The following is a 23,681-nucleotide window of genomic DNA, read 5'->3' as shown; positions in this document are numbered from 1 at the left end:
AAACATTGTGGATCTTGTGACCGTTCCCATGGTTAACTCTACCTGGATGACACCAAGGGTGGAGCCCACTTTACCCTCGTAATTGGTAAGCACCATATTGTGAGGCTTGGCATCAGTGTCGTACTTGCCAATTTTCCTCAGCATGCGATGAGGAATCAAATCCACGGTCGCGCCGCAGTTCACCAAGATTTTATTAATGGGAACATCTTCTACCTTCCTAGTAATTAAGAGAGGCTTTAGATGGCTCTTCATAGCCTCGTTGGGTCTCTCGAAGAAGGCATTTTTCTCTTCGATGCAACCATTATTCATCATGTAGTAGCATACTGGCTTATGAGCAACCATTTCTCTCTCTGTAATGTTGTCGGTATTCTCGACCTCTATGATCCGGTCTAACTCCTTAGGCATCACAGACACCACACCGACTAAAATATCCAAAGAAGCCTCAGACCTTGAGTCGAAATTATCAGTCAACATTTTGTCTTTAGCAGCCATTTGATTATCTCTTCCCCTGGGCGCCTCTCCTAGATCATTGAATTTTCTTTTGTCGAAGCCTAAGTCTTCCTTTTGTCTTACAGACATGTTTGTGTTGGACTCAACTTTTTCTTTTTCACCAACATCCCTTTGGGTTTTCCTTCTCCTCTGCTCCCTTCTCCATTGAGACCTTGTCATAGAATTTTTCCCTTTATAATTTTCAGAGACATGAGAGGTTTTCTTGTCGGCCTGAAATTCCCTACAGTAAGCTAATGACGAACCTCTGTCGACTTCGAAGCTCTGCCATTTCCCTTGGCCACGTTTCCTTCCGTCTACTGGTTTTACCCACTTCCCATTTGAAGCTTCAGCACTAGGTTTGAAAGAAATTGGTTTAGTAACAGGACCTTTTTCGCTTTGCTTCACCAAGTTTCACCATCAGCCGTCTTGGATCATAGTATCTCCTTGGGTCGAAAGCCCTTATGGGCTGAACAGCCTGTTGATCTTGAACAGCTTTGTGACTCCCTTGCTGTTTCGCCCTCCTGATTCCCTCGAGATTTTGGGTCGCCTTCTTGTCGAACATAACATTGCACTGGGGCACAACATGACTTCCGATTGCTTCTTTTGGCACCTTCGGAGGAAGTCAGACAGTGTTTCATCCTCCTTGGGGAAGGCAATTTTGTTATATTCTTCCTGTTGACATTCATTGTCAACTTCCATGGAGGTCTCCTGGGATATCTCGACCATATTAACCTCCATGTTGACATCTTCAATGATGTATATCTTTTAGAATTATAATTGAAGGCCCTCAGTGGCCTTATCTATCTGCACGAAACCATCAGTGGTTTCCTTGGTGACTATCATTAGATTGGAATCTTTAGTGATTCCAGCATCGAAGACATCATCGCTCTTGTCGGTGGCATCTCCCATAGCTTTTTGTATGAAGTCAGCAAAAGCTTTCTGATCAAGATGTTCAGAAATCCTAGCCATAACGGGTTCATTGATGAAGTCTTTAGTGACTTCAGCCATGTTGAAATCGTCAGTGACTTCGACTAGGTTCACTTCCTCTGGCTCCGTATAATGGGCATCAACCACTTGTAGAGGATCAGAGTCGATCTTCATCTGGCTCCGAGTTTTGTCTCCAAATTTGAGTCTCCCTTCTTGGATGACATTCTGTACAAGATCTCTGAAAAGAAAACATTGAGATGTTTTATGATCCAAAAAACCATGGTATTTTCAAAACCCTATTTTCTTTCTTTGTTCTAAATGAGGCACTTTAGCACCCGGGGGTACTATCATTTCACCATCCTTAACTAACAAATCAAAAAATTTGTCATATTTTGTAACGTCGAAAGTATAAGTTTTCTTAGGAAATTTATCATTCTTTTCCGATTCAATAGGGTTTTTCCCATTTGTGGGGCCAAAACCTTACATGCGTAAGGTGGTCCTTGCTTTAGTTCAGCAAGATCAATCTCATTTTCGTCAAAGTCTGAAGGTCCGTTATAGGACCCTTCATCATCATTACTGAAATCGACATAGGCTAGTCTTTTATTCTTATTTGCTCTAGTCTTTTCTTCCTTCAAACGTTCTAACTGTCGAACCCTATCAGCCAGTTGGATCATATCTATCAGATATTGGGGTATCTAGCTTCTTCCTAATCGAATAGTCAAGGTTGCCAATGTAACACCCCTTTTTCTACCCCAAATTATTTAGCATATAATCAGAGTAAACAAGCACGCATATAAAAAAAAAAGGCGTCACATCGACGTTTTCGAAACTTAAAACTTTCAAAAACCAACAATACACCTGGCCATTTGAAGTAACACATTTTACTCATCATGAATATTCAAGCAATATGCGTTCGCAGCGGAAAATAAAGAATACTCATGTAATTCATAATATGATCCATGTCCCATACCATGATCATCTCTCAATAATCACTTCAAATAAAATAAAACAATTAATGACGTAAAGCATATCAAAATAAGATATGAGTTCAATACCACTAATCTACCCAGTGTTACATGACCAGAGCATTGACTCATCACCTAATTTCAAACTAAATACGAAAACTCTCCAACTATTCTTGAGCGAGCTACCGTCCACCTACTCCAGCAATACTACTCTGTAGTATCTGCACGATACCCATGTAAAGGTAACATTCAAACAGAAAGGGTGAGAATTCTAATCATTATGAAATAGCATAATAAGGCACAATGAATTAAAACCCAATTTAAGAATTCATCACACTTGGTATAATCACGTCAATAATATTAACCAACAATCATCTCACATATTTCAAACGTACATCGCATCCACATCAATACATGCATTCAATGATCACATAACTATAGACGACCCAATGCCAGACAATGTGACTCTATGCATGTGGTACCTCAATGTGAACTCAAAGTTTCACCGCTTTCCGATTCAATATCTAGAATCCAAGCCCCGCTTCCGATCCGGACAAGACCAAAGCCCTACGTCTGTTTCCAATGAAGGATCACCACTTAATACTACGCCTAATCCCAATTAAGGATTAACGTCTGCTACGTCTGTTTCCAATGAAGGATCACCGCTTAATACTACGCCTGATTCCAATTGAGAATCAACGTCTGCTCATGTGAACCCACAGTTTCACCACTTCCACAATGAAGTCAACCATGCTATGAATGAATGCACACATACCAACACATATGCAATTAAGACCATCTACATACCGTCTTAACATCCCACATATCACCATGACTCACAATTGGTACGTATACGCATTCATCACCACACATCATTCATGATTATATATACACATCCATAACCATAAATCATTCACAATTCAATAATGGTATACATATACATTCATACAATATATTATTCACCAATATAAGCCAATCATCGAATAGGTACACATAGATTTCATTCCAAAACGCACACAACATTTAAATATCAAATTTTCACTTTTCAAACAGTGTTAACCGGTTAACGCCCTGGGTTAATCGGTTTACGCAAAACAGAATGCGCTTCTTGGAAATTTATAACAGTGTTAACCGGTTAACGCCCTGGGTTAACCGGTTAACGCAAGACAAAATTCAATTTTCTCAATATTATAACAGTGTTAACCGGTTAACGCCCTGGGTTAACCAGTTAACGCAAAACAGAATGCAGATTTCCCCGCATTTTTCATCGTTGGAGGACTTCCGGACCTCCGATTTCGATTTCGTAAAAAGCTACACATTCAGAAAATTATGACTCATCCAAATATATATTCATTCACAGTTTTAGCATAATTTAATCATCACAATTCAAGAGTATTTATCAAGACCTAATAATTCCAAACCATGCCAATTAAGGATTTCAACCTAAAACATATTCCTACCCATTGATCCAATCATACTAACCCATAATAATAAGGATTTCCCCCCTTACCTTGTCAATTTGATGGAAACCTTGACTCCTCTCGCTTTTCCTCTCCTCTTTCTCTATTGCCTTCAGTGCTCAAGTGAATTCTAATTCTCACTTCCTTCACTCTTACTATTTATAATAGTATTCTAGTGGGCTTAAATCATCTAATTTAATCACTAGGCCCAATAATACCTAATATTTAAATACCTCTATTTAAATTTAAATAATTAACCATTCACTATGCAACCAAGTTAATTAATTAATTCAATTATTTAATTATTTCTCATATCCACTAGATAATGAATTAATACACCAATTAATTAATTAACACTCCACATAATTAAATTAAAATTATAATAATAATAGTATAATAATTCAATACTAAAAAAAATGGGTTGTTACAACTCTCCCCCACTTAAAAGATTTTCGTCCTCGAAAATTTACCTCAAACGAACAACTCCGGATATGATTCCCTCATCTTATCCTCGAGTTCCCACGTAATATTTCCATTGGCGGCTCCGCCCCATATCACTTTTACCAAAGCAATCTCCTTACCACGAAGCTTCTTCACTTCTCGATCTTCAATCCGCACAGGTGATGTATCAACTATCAAATTATCCCGTACTTGCACATCATCTAATGGAACAACATGCGATGGATCCGCAACGTACTTCCTCAATTGAGACACATGGAATACATCATGAAGATTAGAAAGTGATGGTGGTAATGCAATCCGATATGCCACTTCACCTATCCTCTCGGAAATCTGATAAGGACCAATGAAACGCGGCGTCAACTTACGCGACTTCAAAGCTCTACCAACACCCGTTATTGGCGTAACTCGAAGAAACACATGCTCGTCTTTCTCAAACTCAAGAGCTTTCCTCCTCTTATCATGATAACTCTTTTGACGACTCTGAGAAGCCTTCATCTTCCCTTGAATCATCTTAATCTTATCTGTAGTCTCTTGAATCAACTCGGGTCCAACCACAACACTCTCTCCCGATTCGTACCAACATAAAGGAGTTCTACACCTTCTGCCATAAAGGGCCTCAAACGGTGCCATTCCAATACTCGAATGGAAATTGTTATTATATGTAAACTCAATTAAAGGCAAGAAACTATCCCAATTTCCTCCTTGTTCCAAAACACAAGACCTCAAAAGATCTTCAAGTGACTGAATAGTCCTCTCCGTTTGACCATCAGTTTGCGGATGATATGTTGAACTCAAACGCAACTTCGTACCCAAAGCACTTTGCAAACCTTCCCAAAATCTTGAAGTGAACCTCGGATCTCTATCGGAAACAATACTCGACGGTATACCATGCAAACACACAATCCTCTCGATATACAACTTAGCAAGTCTCTCCATCGAATAATCCATTCTCATCGGAATAAAATGAGCACACTTCGTCAATCTGTCCACAACGACCCAAATCGCCTCACAATTACTCGATGTTCTTGGTAAGCCCGAAACAAAATCCATAGAGATACTATCCCATTTCCACTCGGGGATAGATAACGATTGCATCAAACCATATGGCTTTTGATGTTCAATCTTTGACTTTTGACAAGTCAAACATGAATACACAAATTCCGCTACATCCTTCTTCATACCTTGCCACCAAAACATCTTCCTCAAGTCTTGATACATCTTAGTAGCACCAGGATGAATACTCAGACCACTTTTATGCCCTACCTCAAGAATCCTCTGTCTCAAATCCATACCATTCGGAACACACACTCGGTCACGACACCTCATGATACCATTCTCATCAATCCGAAAGTCACCACCTTTACCTTGGTTAATCAATGTCATAACATCGACTAACTTCAAATCTGACCTCTGACCTTCTCTAATCTCGTCAAGAATGTCACACGTAAGCTTCAACATCCCAAGCTTAACACACGAAGACGTCGCTTCACAAACCAAACTCAAATCCCTAAATTGCTCCAACAATTCAAACTCTCGCATCATCAACATAGACATATGCAATGACTTCCTACTCAATGCATCGGCTACAACATTCGCCTTCCCAGGATGATAATTCAAACCAAAATCATAATCCTTCAAGAATTCCAACCATCTCCTTTGCCTCATATTCAATTCTTTCTGATCGAACAAGTACTTCAAACTCTTGTGATCACTAAACACATCAAACCTCGATCCAAACAAGTAATGTCTCCAAAGCTTCAACACAAACACAACGGTGGCCAACTCTAAATCATGCGTCGGATAATTCTTCTCATGAACCTTGAGTTGCCTTGAAGCATAAGCTACCACTTGCCTCTTTTGCATCAGAACACCTCCCAAACCCAACAAAGAAGCATCGCAATACACAACGAAGGTTTCTAACGGATCCGGTAAAATCAAAATAGGAGCCGTAGTCAATCTTCTCTTAAGCTCTCGAAAATTCGCTTCACACTGCGAAGTCCAAATGAAAGCTTGACCCTTCCTAGTCAACTGCGTCAACGGTAACGACAACTTAGAAAATCCCTCAATGAACTTCCTATAATAACCAGCCAAACCAAGGAAACTTCGAATCTCAGCAACAGACTTAGGAGCTTCCCACTGAGATACAGCTTCGATCTTCGTAGGATCCACAGAAATCCCACCGCTCGAAATCACATGTCCAAGAAAACTTACTTCACTCAACCAAAATTCACATTTAGAGAGTTTAGCAAACAACTTCCTCTCTTTCAACACCGATAACACAACCTTCAAATGCTCTGCATGATCCTCTTCGCCCTTGGAATAAATCAATATATCATCGATGAACACAACTACAACCTTATCCAGATAATCATGAAAGATTCTATTCATATACTCCATAAATACACCAGGTGCATTCGTCACCCCAAAAGGCATCACGGAGTACTCGTAGTGACCGTACCTTGTCCTAAAAGCAGTCTTCTGAATATCCTCAGCCTTTACACGAATCTGATGATACCCAGACCTCAAATCAATTTTGCTAAACACACAAGCTCCAACCAGCTGATCCATCAGATCGTCAATCCTCGGAAGTGGATACTTGTTCTTAATAGTCACTTTATTCAGTTGTCTATAATCAACACATAATCTCATAGAACCTTCTTTCTTCTTGACCAATAGCACAGGTGCACCCCACGGCGACACACTAGGACGAATAAACTTCTTCTCGAGTAAGTCTTCAAGTTGACTCTTCAACTCTTTCAACTCAGAAGCGAACATTCGATAGGGAGCCATCGATACAGGACTAGTTCCAGGAACTAAATCAATCGAAAACTCGACCTCTCGTTCCGGCGGTAAATCACTTATATTTTCCGGAAATACCTCTGCAAATTCACAAACTATTGGCAGTTCTTCGATCGTCCTCTTCTCCCGAATATCCAAAGTTGCCAACAACATAAACAACTCGGCACCATCTTGCACCGATTCATCAACTTGCTTAGCAGACACACACCAATCTTCCTTAGCATCGACCTCAGGAAAAATAACCGTCTTCTCGAAACAGTTGATATACACCCGATTAACTTTTAACCAATTCATACCCAAAATCACATCGAGTTGCTCTAACGGAAGACAAACTAAATCAATTCCAAAATCCCTACCAAATATACTCAACGGACAATTCAAACACACATAGGAAGTAGAAACAGAACCCATAGCAGGTGTATTAATAATCATACTTCTACGCATATCAGATAATATGAGATTCAGCCTCTTAGCACAATCCAAAGAAATGAAAGAATGTGTTGCACCGGTATCAATAACGGCAATCAAAGGTGTACCATTAATAAAGCACGTACCTTGGATTAGTCTATCATCGGTAGTGGTGTCCGCACCAGACAATGCAAACACCTTTCCCTTCACTTGCTCCTTCTTCGGCTTATCACATTGCGAACTAATGTGACCTTTCTCACCACAGTTGAAACAAGTTACGTTCGAACCAACCCTACACTGGTTTGCTCTGTGACCCATCCTGCCACAATTGAAAGACTTCCCAGAATCTCTACTACACTCCGTAGCACGATGGCCTTCCACACCATATTTGAAGCACTTAAGTGGAATAGAAGATACTCCCCCACTTGGCTTCTTGCCAACACTAGATTGTCTCCTCTTGTCATCATATGGTTTTCCCCGATCTTGGTTTTTCCCCTTCAGACTCTTGTAGACAGAAGCACTCTCCCTACTATCCTCGTCATAAATCCGGCTCTTGTTAACCAATTCTGTAAAACGAGTAATTTGTTGGTAACCAATGGCCTTCTTGATATCATGTCTCAAGCCATTCACAAACTTCAAACATTTAGATCTCTCAGCATTAGCAGTATTGTAATGAGGACAATACTTGATAAGCTCCTGAAATCTAGCAGCCTAATCAGCAACGGTACCATTTCCTTGCTTCAATTCAAGGAACTCCACCTCTTTCTTCCCACGACAATCTTCTGGGAAATAGTTCTCCAAGAAGGTATCATGGAAAAGAGTCCAAGTAACTTCAATGTTGTCTTCTTCGAACCTCTGAAGAGTGTTATTCCACCAATCTTCAGCTTCCTTCTCAAGCATATGGGTACCAAACTTCACTTTCTGAGCATCAGTACAGTTCATTACTCTAAAGATCTTCTCAATTGCTTTCAGCCAAGCTTGAGCTTTCTCAGGTGCATGCTCACCCTCAAAGATAGGAGGATTGTTCCGCTGGAATCTCCCCAAAGCACGGAACTCATCATCATCTCCCTTTTGGTTACCGGCATTCGCATTCGCTTGATGGGCATTCGCTTGATGGATCTGGCCCATGGATTCAGCCAACATCCTCAGCGCCTCAGCAATGGCATCGTCATTCCTGCCTGCAACCATTGTCCTAACAACCCGAAACATCAAACAAACAGTATCGATCGTGTCAGATACACAAATCAAATACCACGGAAAACCTACTACTATTGACCAACTGGTCGACCATGCTCTGATACCACTATTGTAACACCCCTTTTTCTACCCCAAATTATTTAGCATATAATCAGAGTAAATAAGCACGCATATAAAAAAAGGGCGTCACATCGACGTTTTCGAAACTTAAAACTTTCAAAAACCAACAATACACCTGGCCATTTGAAGTAACACATTTTACTCATCATGAATATTCAAGCAATATGCGTTCACAGCGGAAAATAAAGAATACTCATGTAATTCATAATATGATCCATGTCCCATACCATGATCATCTCTCAATAATCACTTCAAATAAAATAAAACAATTAATGACGTAAAGCATATCAAAATAAGATATGAGTTCAATACCACTAATCTACCCAGTGTTACATGACCAGAGCATTGACTCATCACCTAATTTCAAACTAAATACGAAAACTCTCCAGCTATTCTTGAGCGAGCTACCGTCCACCTACTCCAGCAATACTACTCTGTAGTATCTGCACGATACCCATGTAAAGGTAACATTCAAACAGAAAGGGTGAGAATTACAATCATTATGAAATAGCATAATAAGGCACAATGAATTAAAACCCAATTTAAGAATTCATCACACTTGGTATAATCACGTCAATAATATTAACCAACAATCATCTCACATATTTCAAACGTACATCGCATCCACATCAATACATGCATTCAATGATCACATAACTATAGACGACTCAATGCCAGACAATGTGACTCTATGCATGTGGTACCTCAATGTGAACTCAAAGTTTCACCGATTTCCGATTCAATATCTAGAATCCAAGCCCCGCTTCCGATCCGGACAAGACCAAAGCCCTACGTCTGTTTCCAATGAAGGATCACCGCTTAATACTACGCCTAATCCCAATTAAGGATTAACGTCTGCTATGTCTGTTTCCAATGAAGGATCACCGCTTAATACTACGCCTGATTCCAATTGAGAATCAACGTCTGCTCATGTGAACCCACAGTTTCACCACTTCCACAATGAAGTCAACCATGCTATGAATGAATGCACACATACCAACACATATGCAATTAAGACCATCTACATACCGTCTTAACATCCCACATATCACCATGACTCACAATTGGTACGTATACGCATTCATCACCACACATCATTCATGATTACATATACACATCCATAACCATAAATCATTCACAATTCAATAATGGTATACATATACATTCATACAATATATTATTCACCAATATAAGCCAATCATCGAATAGGTACACATAGATTTCATTCCAAAACGCACATAACATTTAAATATCCATTTTTCACTTTTCAAACAGTGTTAACCGGTTAACGCCCTGGGTTAATCGGTTAACGCAAAACAGAATGCACTTCTTGGCAATTTATAACAGTGTTAACCGGTTAACGCCCTGGGTTAACCGGTTAACGCAAGACAGAATTCAATTTTCTCAATATTATAACAGTGTTAACCGGTTAACGCCCTGAGTTAACCGGTTAACGCCCTGAGTTAACCGGTTAACGCAAAACAGAATGTTGTTCCTGCGCTAACACAAAACAGAATGCAGATTTCCCCGCATTTTTCATCGTTGGAGGACTTCCGGACCTCCGATTTCGATTCCGTAAAAAGCTACACGTTCAGAAAATTATGACTCATCCAAATATATATTCATTCACAGTTTTAGCATAATTTAATCATCACAATTCAAGAGTATTTATCAAGACCTAATAATTCCAAACCATGCCAATTAAGGATTTCAACCTAAAACATGTTCCTACCCATTGATCCAATCATACTAACCCATAATAATAAGGATTTCCCCCCTTACCTTGTCAATTTGATGGAAACCTTGACTCCTCTCGCTTTTCCTCTCCTCTTTCTCTATTGCCTTCAGTGCTCAAGTGAATTCTAATTCTCACTTCCTTCACTCTTACTATTTATAATAGTATTCTAGTGGGCTTAAATCATCTAATTTAATCACTAGGCCCAATAATACCTAATATTTAAATACCTCTATTTAAATTTAAATAATTAACCATTCACTATGCAACCAAGTTAATTAATTAATTCAATTATTTAATTATTTCTCATATCCACTAGATAATGAATTAATACACCAATTAATTAATTAACACTCCACATAATTAAATTAAAATTATAATAATAATAGTATAATAATTCAATACTAAAAAAAATGGGTTGTTACAGCCAACGGGCATTTCAACCAGTTCATGCTCTGGAACTTGTGTAAAACACCTAACTTTTAGTAAACTAAACCTATTCAAATAATCATCAATTGGCTCAGTAAACTTTCGTGTAATACTAGCCAACTCCTTCAGACTTATCTTCGTTTGTCCCATGTAAAACTTCTCATGGAACATTCTCTCTAACTGCTTCCAAGTATGAATCAAACTTTGTGGCAAGGTAGTGAACCATGTGAAGGCGTTCTTTGTGAGAGAACTTGGGAAAAACTTTATCCTAAGGCTTTCGTTGTTCAAAATGTCTCCTGCCTCGATTAAATATCTAGCCATATGTTCGATAGTGGATTCAGTAGTATCCCCAGAGAACTTAGTAAATTTGGGGATTTTTGTTCTAAGGGGTGCTTCTGTCTGTATGATATATTCCGATAAAGGTGATGTATAATTTGGCCTTCTAAGGCCAAAGTTTACCCCATTTCGAACCATAATCCTTTCGACCATGGCTGCTAGATTATTATCTACTGCCACATCGTCATGTCGAATCTTCCGTATGACATTATCGGTATTTTGGTTTCTATTTATCATTACTATCCTTGGCTCCCTTTCTCTGGGGATTTGTGGTTCGATCCTAAGGGGCCCGACTACTACTTCCTGATTCACCATCTCTAGTTAAGGTTGATTTTTTGGGATATGGTTGATAGTAAGGTCTTCTTCGAAGGTTTCCCCCTGGTTTTCTCTTACCCATTCCCTCGGAGGTTGTCGATGAGGTTGTGGTACACCCAGGAATTCAGACATTCATGCCACCTGCGCTGTCATCTGTTGATTTGACTAAGCTGTATTTTGAATAAGAGGATTTAATACGGTGGTCAATGTTTGGGTCAACATTTGGACCATCTCATGGTTGCTTTCGTCCATCTGTTGTCTCCACACTGCTGCGGAGTTATTGGTAAGGCTAAGTATTTATGTTTGGTGTCTCAAACCTGAAGATTGGTTATTTTGACCCATGTTAACCTCATACCCTTGTACTTGAGAGTTTATGTTAACCACTAGTTCTGAGAAAGCCGAACCAGCATTGTGTAAACTTGCCATCACTGAAGTTGGCATTCCATATGGTTGTTCTCGACCACCGAATGGTATCGAGAAACCAGGGGGTACTAAAGGCCTGTTTGGAACATTTCCAATTGGTGGGGGAGTATGTGGAGGCCCCCTAGGCCCAATGCAAGTTAAAATTGGTTCAGTATGGGGAATTGAATGGGTTGACGTCGAACTCGCCATAGATGGGACTATTTCAGACACATGTATTGTGGTCGTGTTCGCCCCTATCGAAGAAGAGGGGGATGTTATGTTACTGGATGATGGTTTTTGAGAATTTTGGTTATCAGACGTGTTTAAATTCTCCATCCTCGTAGTGGATTCTCTCCTTGGTCTATATTTGTTGTTTATGGCTACTTTACCACTCCTTAATAACATACAACATTTTTTTCCCGAAAGAGGAGAAAACGTATGAACAACCAGAAATAAAAACAATTTCAAAAAAACGTTAGCACCGTCCCACTGGGCGTGCCAATTTGTTTACCGTAAAAATTGGTAAACAACCGCTGATCTTCCAAATTACTAAATTTTGTTACTTACAGGATCGGTCAGATTGATCCTAGGACATGTGTTTTGGTAATTTTAAAGTAAATTCTAGTAAACATGAACACTTCGATAGTGTTTGTGGTAATGATGATTAAAAACTCGGACAGTAAAAGACTAATACGAATGAAAGAGAAAGATTGTAAAAGAAATGATGATAACTAACTGCAAAGAAGAATTCTTGAAATAAATAAGTATTAAGAATGTTTGAAATGAATAAGTATTTCTGGAAAAGTAAAGATAAAATGTATTGCTTCAGAATAACTGACAATGGTGTAAACAAACGTACATTTCTTAATTTACGGTTCCTCTTCACACGGGTACTTGGTAAATTTTACAGACTCTGTACACACTTTGGCACACAACGATCCTAACACTAAGACCCTCTATTTATACTAAATCAAAATAACCATTTCTAACGGCCCTTCAATCACGTCGAGACACATGGCCCTCTGCACGGATGCAACTATCCATTATGCTCCACGTGTACCTTCAGCAGTTTCAGATAAGAGCAAAGTTCCCTCCTTTATTTGAATTTTGAATCTCCAATTGAAACCGTCTTCAAAACATTTAAAGAAATAGTTCTAAGTCCTAACTGCACGTTGGCCATTGTCGTCCAGGGACTTTCGACTGGATCTCCCTAATACCATATTCGGTCGAAACATCTTCACATGGTCGAAACATCTTAACATGGTTGAAACATCTTCACATGGGATTTTCATTTTGGTAATTCTAAAGCGGGCGTCGAAATTATGAGCTAACAATTACAAATAATGATAGGATACCTCCCTACTTACAAGCTGAGATTGCTTGCACACCAAACAATCTCCAACTAGCTAACTAACTCAACTAAAACAAACAAATAAAACTACGTCAAAATTCTATCGAAGCCATACTTCCTCGATATTTCAACAACTCATTGTTTCTGTCGAACAACATATTTTGACACAAGAAATTACATTCTCAACAACAAACATTTGACAACATTATATATGATAAAATCCCGAGGAATGCACAACAATGTTTGTTCAAAATCTAAAAAATCTAAATCTAAAATTTAAACAATTGTATACTAACCTATTATTTAATTGTTTAAAACTTCAAAAATAAAATGATAGATAGAATTAAATATAGATATAAAATGACATAATGTACTAGATTGTAGATGAAAGATTTTAAAGTTTTTATTTATTTATCAAAAATGAAAATAAAAAAGTGAGGAGAAGAAAAAAATATCATGACATATAAAATATGTTCAAATTCTAAAATCTAAATACTTAGATCCTAGTTTTCACTTATCTCTCCATTTATCTCCTTTCCTCTTCTATATAAAACATGAAATTAAAAAAGACACAAGTGATGTTCACCCTTTCACAATGACCTAAATACACACCACACATCTTAAAATCCAACTATAGTATTTCTAAAAATTCAAAGGGCACATTATGAGATTTTTTTTAAATAACTATAATTTTCAAAAATAATTTCAAAATAACCATTTTTTCAAAAAAAAAATCTAAAATAACCACCTTTCAAAACAGATGCGCCAGATGAACTGGCGCATCCATGTTCCCTAAAGAGGAGGCGCTAGCTTGAGTGGCGCATACATTGGATGCCTCATGAAGAGGCGTCAATGCCTCTGGCGCATGGCTTTGGCATGTGGTGTATGCGCCAATTCATCTGGCACATACACCCTTGTATTATTATTATTTTTAATTTTTAATTTAATTTTTAATTATTTTTTTTATTAAATAATAAAAAATAATGAAAAAAAATGTATTCATGATATAATAAATGTTACATGGGATTGACAAAAATTAATGACCGGCCCGATCGAAATGTCCTCCTGTTCCACATCCAGGTGCGTTAGTTTGTTTTCGAGGTCTCCCACGATTTTCCTGAGGTGTTTGGGGTCTTTGCGTGATGGCCTGATCGAATGATAGTTGATGTGAAGGTCCGACAGAAGTTCCAGTGGTATTTGATAGATGTTTCATCATTTGTTCCCGATATCCGGGGGGCTCTGGCCAACGGCGCTTCCGTAATGGAGTTCGGTGTCCATGTCATCGTAGTTAGGTTAATGAGGTTGGGTGGATTATGGACGGTATAGTTGCCCGAATTAGGACATTGAATCATTTTGGAAACGAAGCAATGGTTCCTAGGGTGTACTATAGATAAACAATGGTTGTGTGTTTTGGTGATGAGATGTTTGAGTGGTCATTGGTGGGGGGCTACGATTAAGTGACTCATATGAATCATCTGGGCTATAGATGGTTGTGGTTGAAGCGTATGGTTGTTGGTGGTTAGGGTTTGATTCTTGGTTTTGTGGTTGGGTGGGTGACATGAATGGATTGCGACGTTGGGTGTTTGGTTGTTGGGTGGATAGCATGAATGGGTTGCGAAGTTGGGTGTTTGGTTGTTGGGTGTATGTGGTAGGTTGATGGTGTGAGGTTGGTTGTTGGGTTTGAGTGGTTCGACATTGGTGTTGGACGGAGACTTGTTGTTGGGCGTACGATGACGAAGCTAGTTGACGTGGATCAATTAAATATCGTGGCTCAGACACGAATTATTGCGTTGTTACCGACCTAAACCATGCAATATATTGTTGAGTTGGTCTTGCACCATGGATGACTGGTTCGTTTAAGATGTGTTGTCGTCGATTCCTCTATTGACGACACATCTCTTTTGCAAAGTCTCTCCAGTCGGAATAATTTCATTGGGCATCAACTCTTTTTTGATGTCAATCTCCCAAACACGCCTGAGGTCATGGAATCTGTTGTTGCATGCCGAACTGCAGTTTTACCCGGTCACTCTGGTGCATTTCCACAATAGTGAACCGGATAATTGGTGTCTTTGTTGTCCAAACTGCAGCATCGTCATGGTTAACCTGATGATCAAGACCCAGATATGATCTCCAGATAAACTGTACAATAATATGACACGATTAAATGGTAAATAATTTGATAAGTATTTTTAAATTAAAATAGAGTTATGTAGGATTATTACATAGTCTGGTCCAATATGGTCCAATAGATTTCAATAGACTACTATAGCGTATTTCAGACACCTATTGTAATTCATCCCCCTTACTGACCACCTAGATAAAAAAATTGAAAAATATTATTTACAGTTAATTGTAATATAAAGTATAATTAATTAAATGGTAGAGTGTTAAATTTACTTTATTGCAAACGGGAACATGAATGGGTTCTCGTTTACCGGGGCGAGTGACGACATTCTTGATCAACCCCATGCTTGTAGCAAATACACACATGAATAAAAAGTACAAGTATTTTTTTTGGCATTTTTATACATTGCACTATATAGATGGGCCAACACAGTTGAACCCCAACTATATGTGCTTACCTTATTAATGTTGCGTAACAACGATAAATACATAATATTTACTGAATTACCTGTACTTTCTGGAAATAAAAAATTACCAAATAAAATCATAATATAACATCGAGCTTTAATTATTTTTTCGTACTCGGTTGATTCTTCAGACAATATTATACTCGCATAATATTGTTTAAGATATTTAAAATTTATACCTTGCCCCCTAGCTTGACCGGATGACTCTCCCTCAGTTTGGTCGTCACACAAAGGGGCACCCAATAATTCATTGCATATAGAGTTATCCTGGTTAACTCTATCATTCACGGCCTTACCATCTATACGGAGACCCAACAACATGTACACGTCCTCAAGTGTGACGGTACACTCACCGAAAGGAAGGTGAAATGTGTGGGTCTCGGGTCTCCATATCTCCAACAAAGCAAGAATGAATTTGTAGTCCACCGAGTACGAGACTATATTGAGGAGATTTTCAAATCCACATCCTCTAATATATGGTTCTATCAAAGGATCGTGGGGTACATATTCATGTACACGACATCAAAAATGCTTTAGGTCCTAATAAAACATAAGTAAGAAATACAATAAGAAGAAGTAATATATAATAAAAACATAGATACGAAAGATATACGAAATAAATATGAAATAAATAAAAAGAGAGTGATAACATACAAATGTCGAGATATTCTCGAGTGTTCCTCTGTGTTCATCACCCATAGTCAACAGAGACATAATGCTGCAGATGTTGAGTGTTGCAGAGCTTGAGTGTGGCAGAGAAATAGTTTGGTAAAGAAAGAGTGTAGATGATTAGTGTTGCAGATGATTAGATGTTGTGATTTGAAGCCCTATTTACAGATGAGGGAGTCTTACTAGGTTTGCAACCTATGAAACATGTGATTGGATGCATGCATGGTAAAGTATAGAGTAGCTACAGCCTTAGGCGCATGCATTCAATTTCAGTACCCATTCAATTTCAGTACCCATACAGATCAAAAGAAATACTAAAGAGATACTTAGGAGATTGGATCCATGGGTCCAGTTCACACATGCATGCTGACAAACCCAATGCAAGACCATCTGAAACTAAGCTCTCAACTAATATACGATGAAATATTGTCTGTCATTGGCGACAATCCATCATTAAAGGTGAGTACAATAATCTCACATATTGTAGCACAATACCAATACACTCCATCATATAGGAAGACATGGATAGCTAGGACAAAAGTTATTGAAAAAGTGTTTGGAAATTGGGAAGAGTCTTACAAACAACTCCCAGAATACTCGTTGACTCTAAAACTGTATGTTCCAGGGACTATTGTCAAGTTGGAAACGTTGTCTGCGTATACACCAGACGGGACATGTGCTATTGGAAAATGAATATTCCACCGTCTCTTCTGGGCGTATCAACCATGCATCATATGTTTTTCTTTCTGTAAACCTATTATACAAATTGATGCTACATGGTTGTACGGGAAATACAAAGGAACGTTACTGATAGCAGTGGCACAAGATGGCAACAACAATATTTTTTCAATCGCCTTTACCCTTGTTGAAGGGGAGACTGCTGAGGGATGGAGTTTTTTCCTAAGAAATCTCTGATTGCACGTTGCACCTCAGCCTAACTTATGTTTGATCTTCGACAGACACCCTTCAATCATCAGTGCATATAATAACATTGATAATGGCTGGCAAGATCCTCCTTCGATGCATGTCTTCAGTATTAGACATATTGCTTAGAATTTCATGTGGGAGATCAAAGACAAAACTTTGCGGAAGAAGGTTGTCAACGCAGGTTACGCATTATCAGAACGTTCTTTCAAACACTACCGTGAAGAAATAAGACTGTGAAACACAGATGCAGTATGGTGGATCAAAAATATTCTATTGGAGAAGTGGACTAGGGCATACGACAACAGTCAACGTTGGGGCCACATGACAACAAATCTTGTGGAATCAATGAACTTTGTCTTCAAAGGCATCTGTAACCTACCTATAACCGCTTTGGTGCAAACAACATATTCCAGACTAGGGGCGCTGTTTAAGACCAGACGTTCCAAATGGAGTTCAGTGTTGCAATCTGGGCAGTTGTTCAGTGATGCTTCGATGAAATTCATTAGACATGAAGCTTCCAAAGCAAACACACATATGGTCACGGTGTTTGACCGCACTAAAGGTTGATATAGTGTTGCTGAGTCTATGGATCACAATGAGGGCATGCTGATGGGACAGTACAGAGTCGAACTAGATAGAGGTTGGTGCGATTGCGGAAAGTTCCAAGCCTTTCTTACGCCTTGCTCCCATGTCATTACGGCATGTTCAAAGGTTCGAAGGGATTCATCTTACTTGCTAACTGACGTTTACAAAGTCATCAGTCTATCAAATGTTTATAAAATTAGTTTTTTCATAGTGGCAAAAGAGGATTACTGGCCAGAATATCAAGGGGACATCGTCTGGCACAACGAAGTTATGCGAAGGAAGAAAAAATGTCACCCAAATAGTACCCACATTCGAACCGAAATGAATACGGCGAATAAAATTGTTAGATTATGTAGTTCATATCGTTAGCCAGGTCACAATCATACTAACTGTCCTAGTGTTGGAACGAGCACAACTAGATAAATTCACATGTACCTCTGTTGCAATATATGAAAAACTAAATTTATTTCATATTATAAATTTGTGAGGAAATACCATTACATAAACAACAACACAAATAATTAAAACAACTACAATACAATAACTAAGCGATTACAACCATCAAAACAATTTTGAACATATAATGCATCATCCTATGAACGTCTCGGTCAGTCTTAATATCCATCCATTCACGTACTTCTCCATTTTGGTTGAACGTGGACACAAGCCATTGGATTCTTCTAATCCTTTCACCATCCTCAATTTCTCCATCTAACCAACTGTTCAACGTCCGATTAAGACGTTCAAACGAATATATATTTCAAAGTCGAATCTTTATCGGAAACGTAACAACGGAAAATATTAAATCGGCATTTCGCTTCTGAATGTATTTAGATATGATTAAAACTCAAAAAACTTAAAGGAGAGTGAAGTTGAATGAAAGAAAATATGGTTGTAGGATAAGATTTGTGTGAAAAATATTGCATATAAGGCGAGGGGTATTTATATAGATGTGTTAGAAAATGCATGCGCCAAAAGGCTAGGCGCCTGTCATGTCAAGACATGTAGGCACTAGAGGCATTGGCGCCTCTTCATGAGCCAAATGCATGCGCCATATGCATTGTCGTCTCTTCATGAGGCTTCCAACGCACGCGCCAGAGACATTGACGCCTCTTCATGATGGAAAATGGATGCGTCAGTTCATCTTGCGCATCTGTTTTAAAAGGTAGTTATTTTGTAAATAAAAAATAAAAAATAATTATTTTAAAATTATTTTTAAAAATTGTGATTATTTTAAAAAAAACACACACTATGAAAAAGAAATACAAAAATTATAAGTCTGGGCTTTTTCACAACAAATTAAGGCAGTTGGGCTTTGCCCACCTTTAAATGAATATACTAGTATCTTGACCAAAAATATAATGACGTCATATATTGCACTTTTTAACTGTCAGCCATGTCTGAGCGCACAGTACCTCTTTTGGAATTCAATAAATTCCACAATGTCCACCTCTGAATATACATCCAATAACAAACGTCGTTTACCGTCAAAAAAATTATAATTACACGTCACAAATAAAAAACTCACCATAAACAAATTAATAATACAATTATACACAATTAAAACATTACATTACACCTATATATCTTTTCCTTTTGATTTCTTCCTTTAAATAGTTAACAAAATTATTGTACTTCAATACAAAACCAATTATAATTAAAAATAAAATTCCAAACAAGAATAAAATGAAAAAGAAAAAAAAAGTAAGAGACAAGGACAAAGTAAGACCCACCAAAACAACCAGAAAAAAACAAACACAAAAACGCTGAAACAACAATCATGCTAGCGCGTGTGCACCACTCCCAAATCATCACGTCTAAACCTTCGCACGTGTCAGTTTCATTTCATCTCTCACCTTCAAAGATGTCCCCCACGCGCCAATGTTGGTCGCGTGGAAAAGCTAAGTTTCTCTTCACTCTCATTCGCTTTGCCATTTCAGTCTCACTCTCTCTTTAACAATGCTTCTCACAATTCTGAATCATAAAAAAAAAACCTCTTCAACTTGATGAAGATGAAACAAAACACAGAAATATAACGTTAAAGTTAACGGCCGTTTACCGTTAGAGTTTGTATAATAATGGCGGCTAGTACTAATACGACGCCGTCTATCGTAGACACGAATTCGTCAGAGGAAGCAACAGCGAAAGCTATTCAAAAACGTTACGAAGGTTTAGTTACGGTTCGTAACAAAGCGATTAAAGGAAAAGGTGCATGGTATTGGTCACACCTTGAACCGTTACTCGTGCATAACAACGAAACGGGACTTCCCAAAGCCGTTAAGTTACGGTGTTTTCTATGCGACGCCGTTTTCTCCGCTTCGAATCCTTCACGAACCGCTTCTGAACATTTGAAACGCGGAACTTGCCCTAATTTCAATTCCGCGGCAAAACCTATTTCGTCCGTTTCGCCGGAAACTGGCGCCGGTACCGGTACGGGTGCCGGTGCTGGTGCTATTGTTGTTGTTTCCTCTCCGCCGATGCTAACGTCTTCTTCTGTTCACCGTCGTAAGAGAAGCTCGCCTCCTCCTCCGCCGCCGGTGATGCAGCAGTATGGTTCGGATCCGTTACGCGTTGTTTCGGGTTTGTTGCCGCCGCAGCAGCATTTGATGTTGTCTGGTGGGAAAGATGATTTGGGAGCTTTGGCTATGTTGGAAGATAGTGTGAAGAAGCTGAAGAGTCCTAAAACTTCGCCTGGTGTTGTTCTTCATAAGACGCAAGTGGATAGTGCTATTGATTATTTAGCGGATTGGGTTTATGAATCGTGTGGTTCTGTTTCTTTTTCGAGTTTGGAGCATCCGAAGTTTCGAGCTTTTCTTACACAAGTTGGTTTGCCACCTGTTTTTCCTAGGGAGTTTGTTGGGTCTAGGTTGGATTCCAAGTTTGAGGAAGTGAAATCTGAATCAGAAGCAAGGATTAGAGATGCTATGTTTTTTCAAATTGCTTCGGATGGATGGAAAATGAAGGATTATGAGAATGATCAGAAATTGGTGAATTTGACTGTGAATCTTCCAAATGGGACAAGTTTGTATAGAAGAGCTGTTTTTGTGAATGGTTCTGTTCCTTCCAACTATGCTGAGGATGTTTTGTGGGAGACAATTAGTGGCATTTGTGGGAATCTTGTTCAGAATTGTGTTGGGATAGTTGCTGACAAGTTCAAATCCAAGGCATTGAGAAACTTGGAGAATCAGAATCATTGGATGGTTAATCTCTCTTGTCAGTATCAAGGTTTCAACAGTTTAATCAAGGATTTTACTAAAGAGTTTCCTTTGTTTCGTACCGTGGCTGAGAATTGTATCAAGCTAGCGAATTTCGTCAATTACAATTCCCAAATTAGAAACAGTTTTCACAAGTATCAAATGCAGGAGTACGGTCACACTTGGTTGCTTCGAGTTTTTCCAATGAGGGAATTCGAGGATTTTAACTTTGAACCTGTTTATGTAATGATCGAGGATACGTTGAGTTCGGTTCGCGCTTTGCAGTTGGTTCTCCTTGATGAATCATTCAAGATGGTATCCATGGAAGATAGGAATGCTATTGAAATCGGCGAAATGATTCGCGACGTGCGTTTTTGGAATGATTTAGAAGCTGTACACGGTTTAGTTAAACTGGTGAAAGACATGGCTAAGGAAATCGAAACAGAAAAGCCATTAGTTGGACAATGTCTTCTCCTATGGAACGAGTTAAGAACAAAAGTGAAAGATTGGTGTTCAAAATTCAACATTGCAGAAGGAGCAATCGAAAAGTTAATCGAAAGACGGTTTATGAAAAACTACCACCCTGCCTGGGCTGCTTCATACATTCTTGACCCTCTTTACCTAATAAGAGACACAAGCGGAAAGTACCTTCCGCCATTTAAGCACTTAACACCGGAACAAGAGAAAGACGTCGATAGACTCATAACAAGGCTTGTTTCGAGAGACGAAGCACACATTGTACTAATGGAACTCATGAAATGGAGAACAGAAGGGCTCGACCCGGTTTACGCGCAAGCCGTACAAATGAAGGAGCGAGATCCTATAACCGGGAAGATGAGGATTGTTAATCCACAAAGTAGTAGACTTGTTTGGGAAACTTATTTAACCGAATTCAAATCGTTAGGAAGAGTTGCTGTGAGGTTAATATTCCTGCATGCAACATGTTGTGGATTCAAATGTAGTTGGTCTTTATGGAAATGGATTTGTTCTCATGGACATTACAAGACTTCACTCGATAAGGTTCAGAAGTTGATCTTTGTTGCAGCTCATTCTAAATTGGAAAGAAGAGATTTTTCAAGTGATCAAGATAAGGATGCAGAGTTTTTCACCTTGGCAAATGGTGAGGATGATGTGTTGAATGATGTTCTTGTGGATAGTTCATCAGTGTAACAATTTTTTTTTTATTTAGTTAATTTCATCAGGTAGGAGTTTTAAATTTTTTAGGATTTATTTTTGAATTCTTTCCACTACCCTTTTTTTCTTTTCTGCCACATGATTTTGAGAATTTCCTCACCTTTGATTGTAACACTAGAAGAAGAAGAAAAGTGCACAAGAAAATGGTGATTACTGAATGGTGAAGAATGTTGTAGAAATTCTATTCTATTCTATTCTATGCCTCTAGCAATTTGTTCAGATAAATAATACTATTATTTGTATAGAATAGAATCTTGTAAGTTTTACCTATCTGTTATTACATTTGTAAATTCTGGAAAGGTGCTATGCTTTCAATATCACACACAAATTGAAGTCTGTTTAATTCAAAGCAAAATCAGCTTTTTGTCTCTTAAGTCAAAGGGGGAGTGTGGTTCTAAAGACTCTATTCTAAGATAACTTTTTGGTCACTTAATTACTCACATCGTTGATTCTTTTAAACATTCACCTTGTGTCAAGTTAAGTAACAATTTGTTGCTGATGAAGGATTTTGTAATACTTATGGAAGTCATATAACATAAAATGAAAATTAATCTAGTATAATCACTTGTGTCTGTGTCGTGTTCGTCATTTTAAGCACTCTTGTTGAAGTTGTACTCTACTTTTGTGACTACTGGGATTCTTTGATTCTACCTAGGAGCACAATAGTGTTACACAGTATGTACTTGTAAAGAACTTCACTGTTTAGATGTTGAACATGAAGAGACTGTCATTGAATAGAATTATTGGTATTTGGTAGAATTTTTTTTGCCATTATCACAAGGAGTTAACCAAAAGAATCCAAGAAAGGAATTGATTCAATTATATTAATTTTTGCATTTACATATTGACACAATGAATTAAAATTTTGAAATAACTATGAAAAATTACAAAACTAGTACATGTACGTATTCAGTTATATCTCATTATTATGTCATTTTCTAATATTTTAAAAATATTAATATAACTAGATATACGGTGCATAAGGTTTGAAGTCTTTATTTAATAAACCTGCAAAATCTTTTTTGGCATTGAAGAGTCTTTAGTGGTCAAGCATAGGGTATAATTTCAAAGGGACAGGTCTACCTCCTAAATCTAGCTATTGTTCTAGTCTCTCCACTTTGAAATC

General features: G+C 38.2%; 1 protein-coding gene across 1 annotated transcript; it reads left to right on the top strand.

Moving 5' to 3' along the window:
* Nucleotides 1–19,981: 19,981 nt before the first annotated feature.
* Nucleotides 19,982–22,823, top strand: LOC127074117 (uncharacterized). The gene has a single exon (XM_051015411.1). It carries the CDS (start codon nt 20,246–20,248, stop codon nt 22,529–22,531), a length of 2,286 nt encoding a protein of 761 aa, XP_050871368.1. The 5' UTR covers nt 19,982–20,245; the 3' UTR covers nt 22,532–22,823.
* Nucleotides 22,824–23,681: the final 858 nt, after the last annotated feature.

Source organism: Lathyrus oleraceus, chromosome 4 (assembly GCF_024323335.1).
Source record: "Lathyrus oleraceus cultivar Zhongwan6 chromosome 4, CAAS_Psat_ZW6_1.0, whole genome shotgun sequence".
Classification (NCBI taxonomy): domain Eukaryota; kingdom Viridiplantae; phylum Streptophyta; class Magnoliopsida; order Fabales; family Fabaceae; genus Lathyrus; species Lathyrus oleraceus.
The sequence above is the reverse complement of the archived record's forward strand: the minus strand, read 5'-3'. Positions and strand labels throughout refer to the sequence as shown.

Coding starts and splice junctions, on each gene's coding strand:
- LOC127074117 (XM_051015411.1), top strand. CDS start 20,246: ATGGCGGCTAGTACTAATACGACGCCGTCTATCGTAGACACGAATTCG.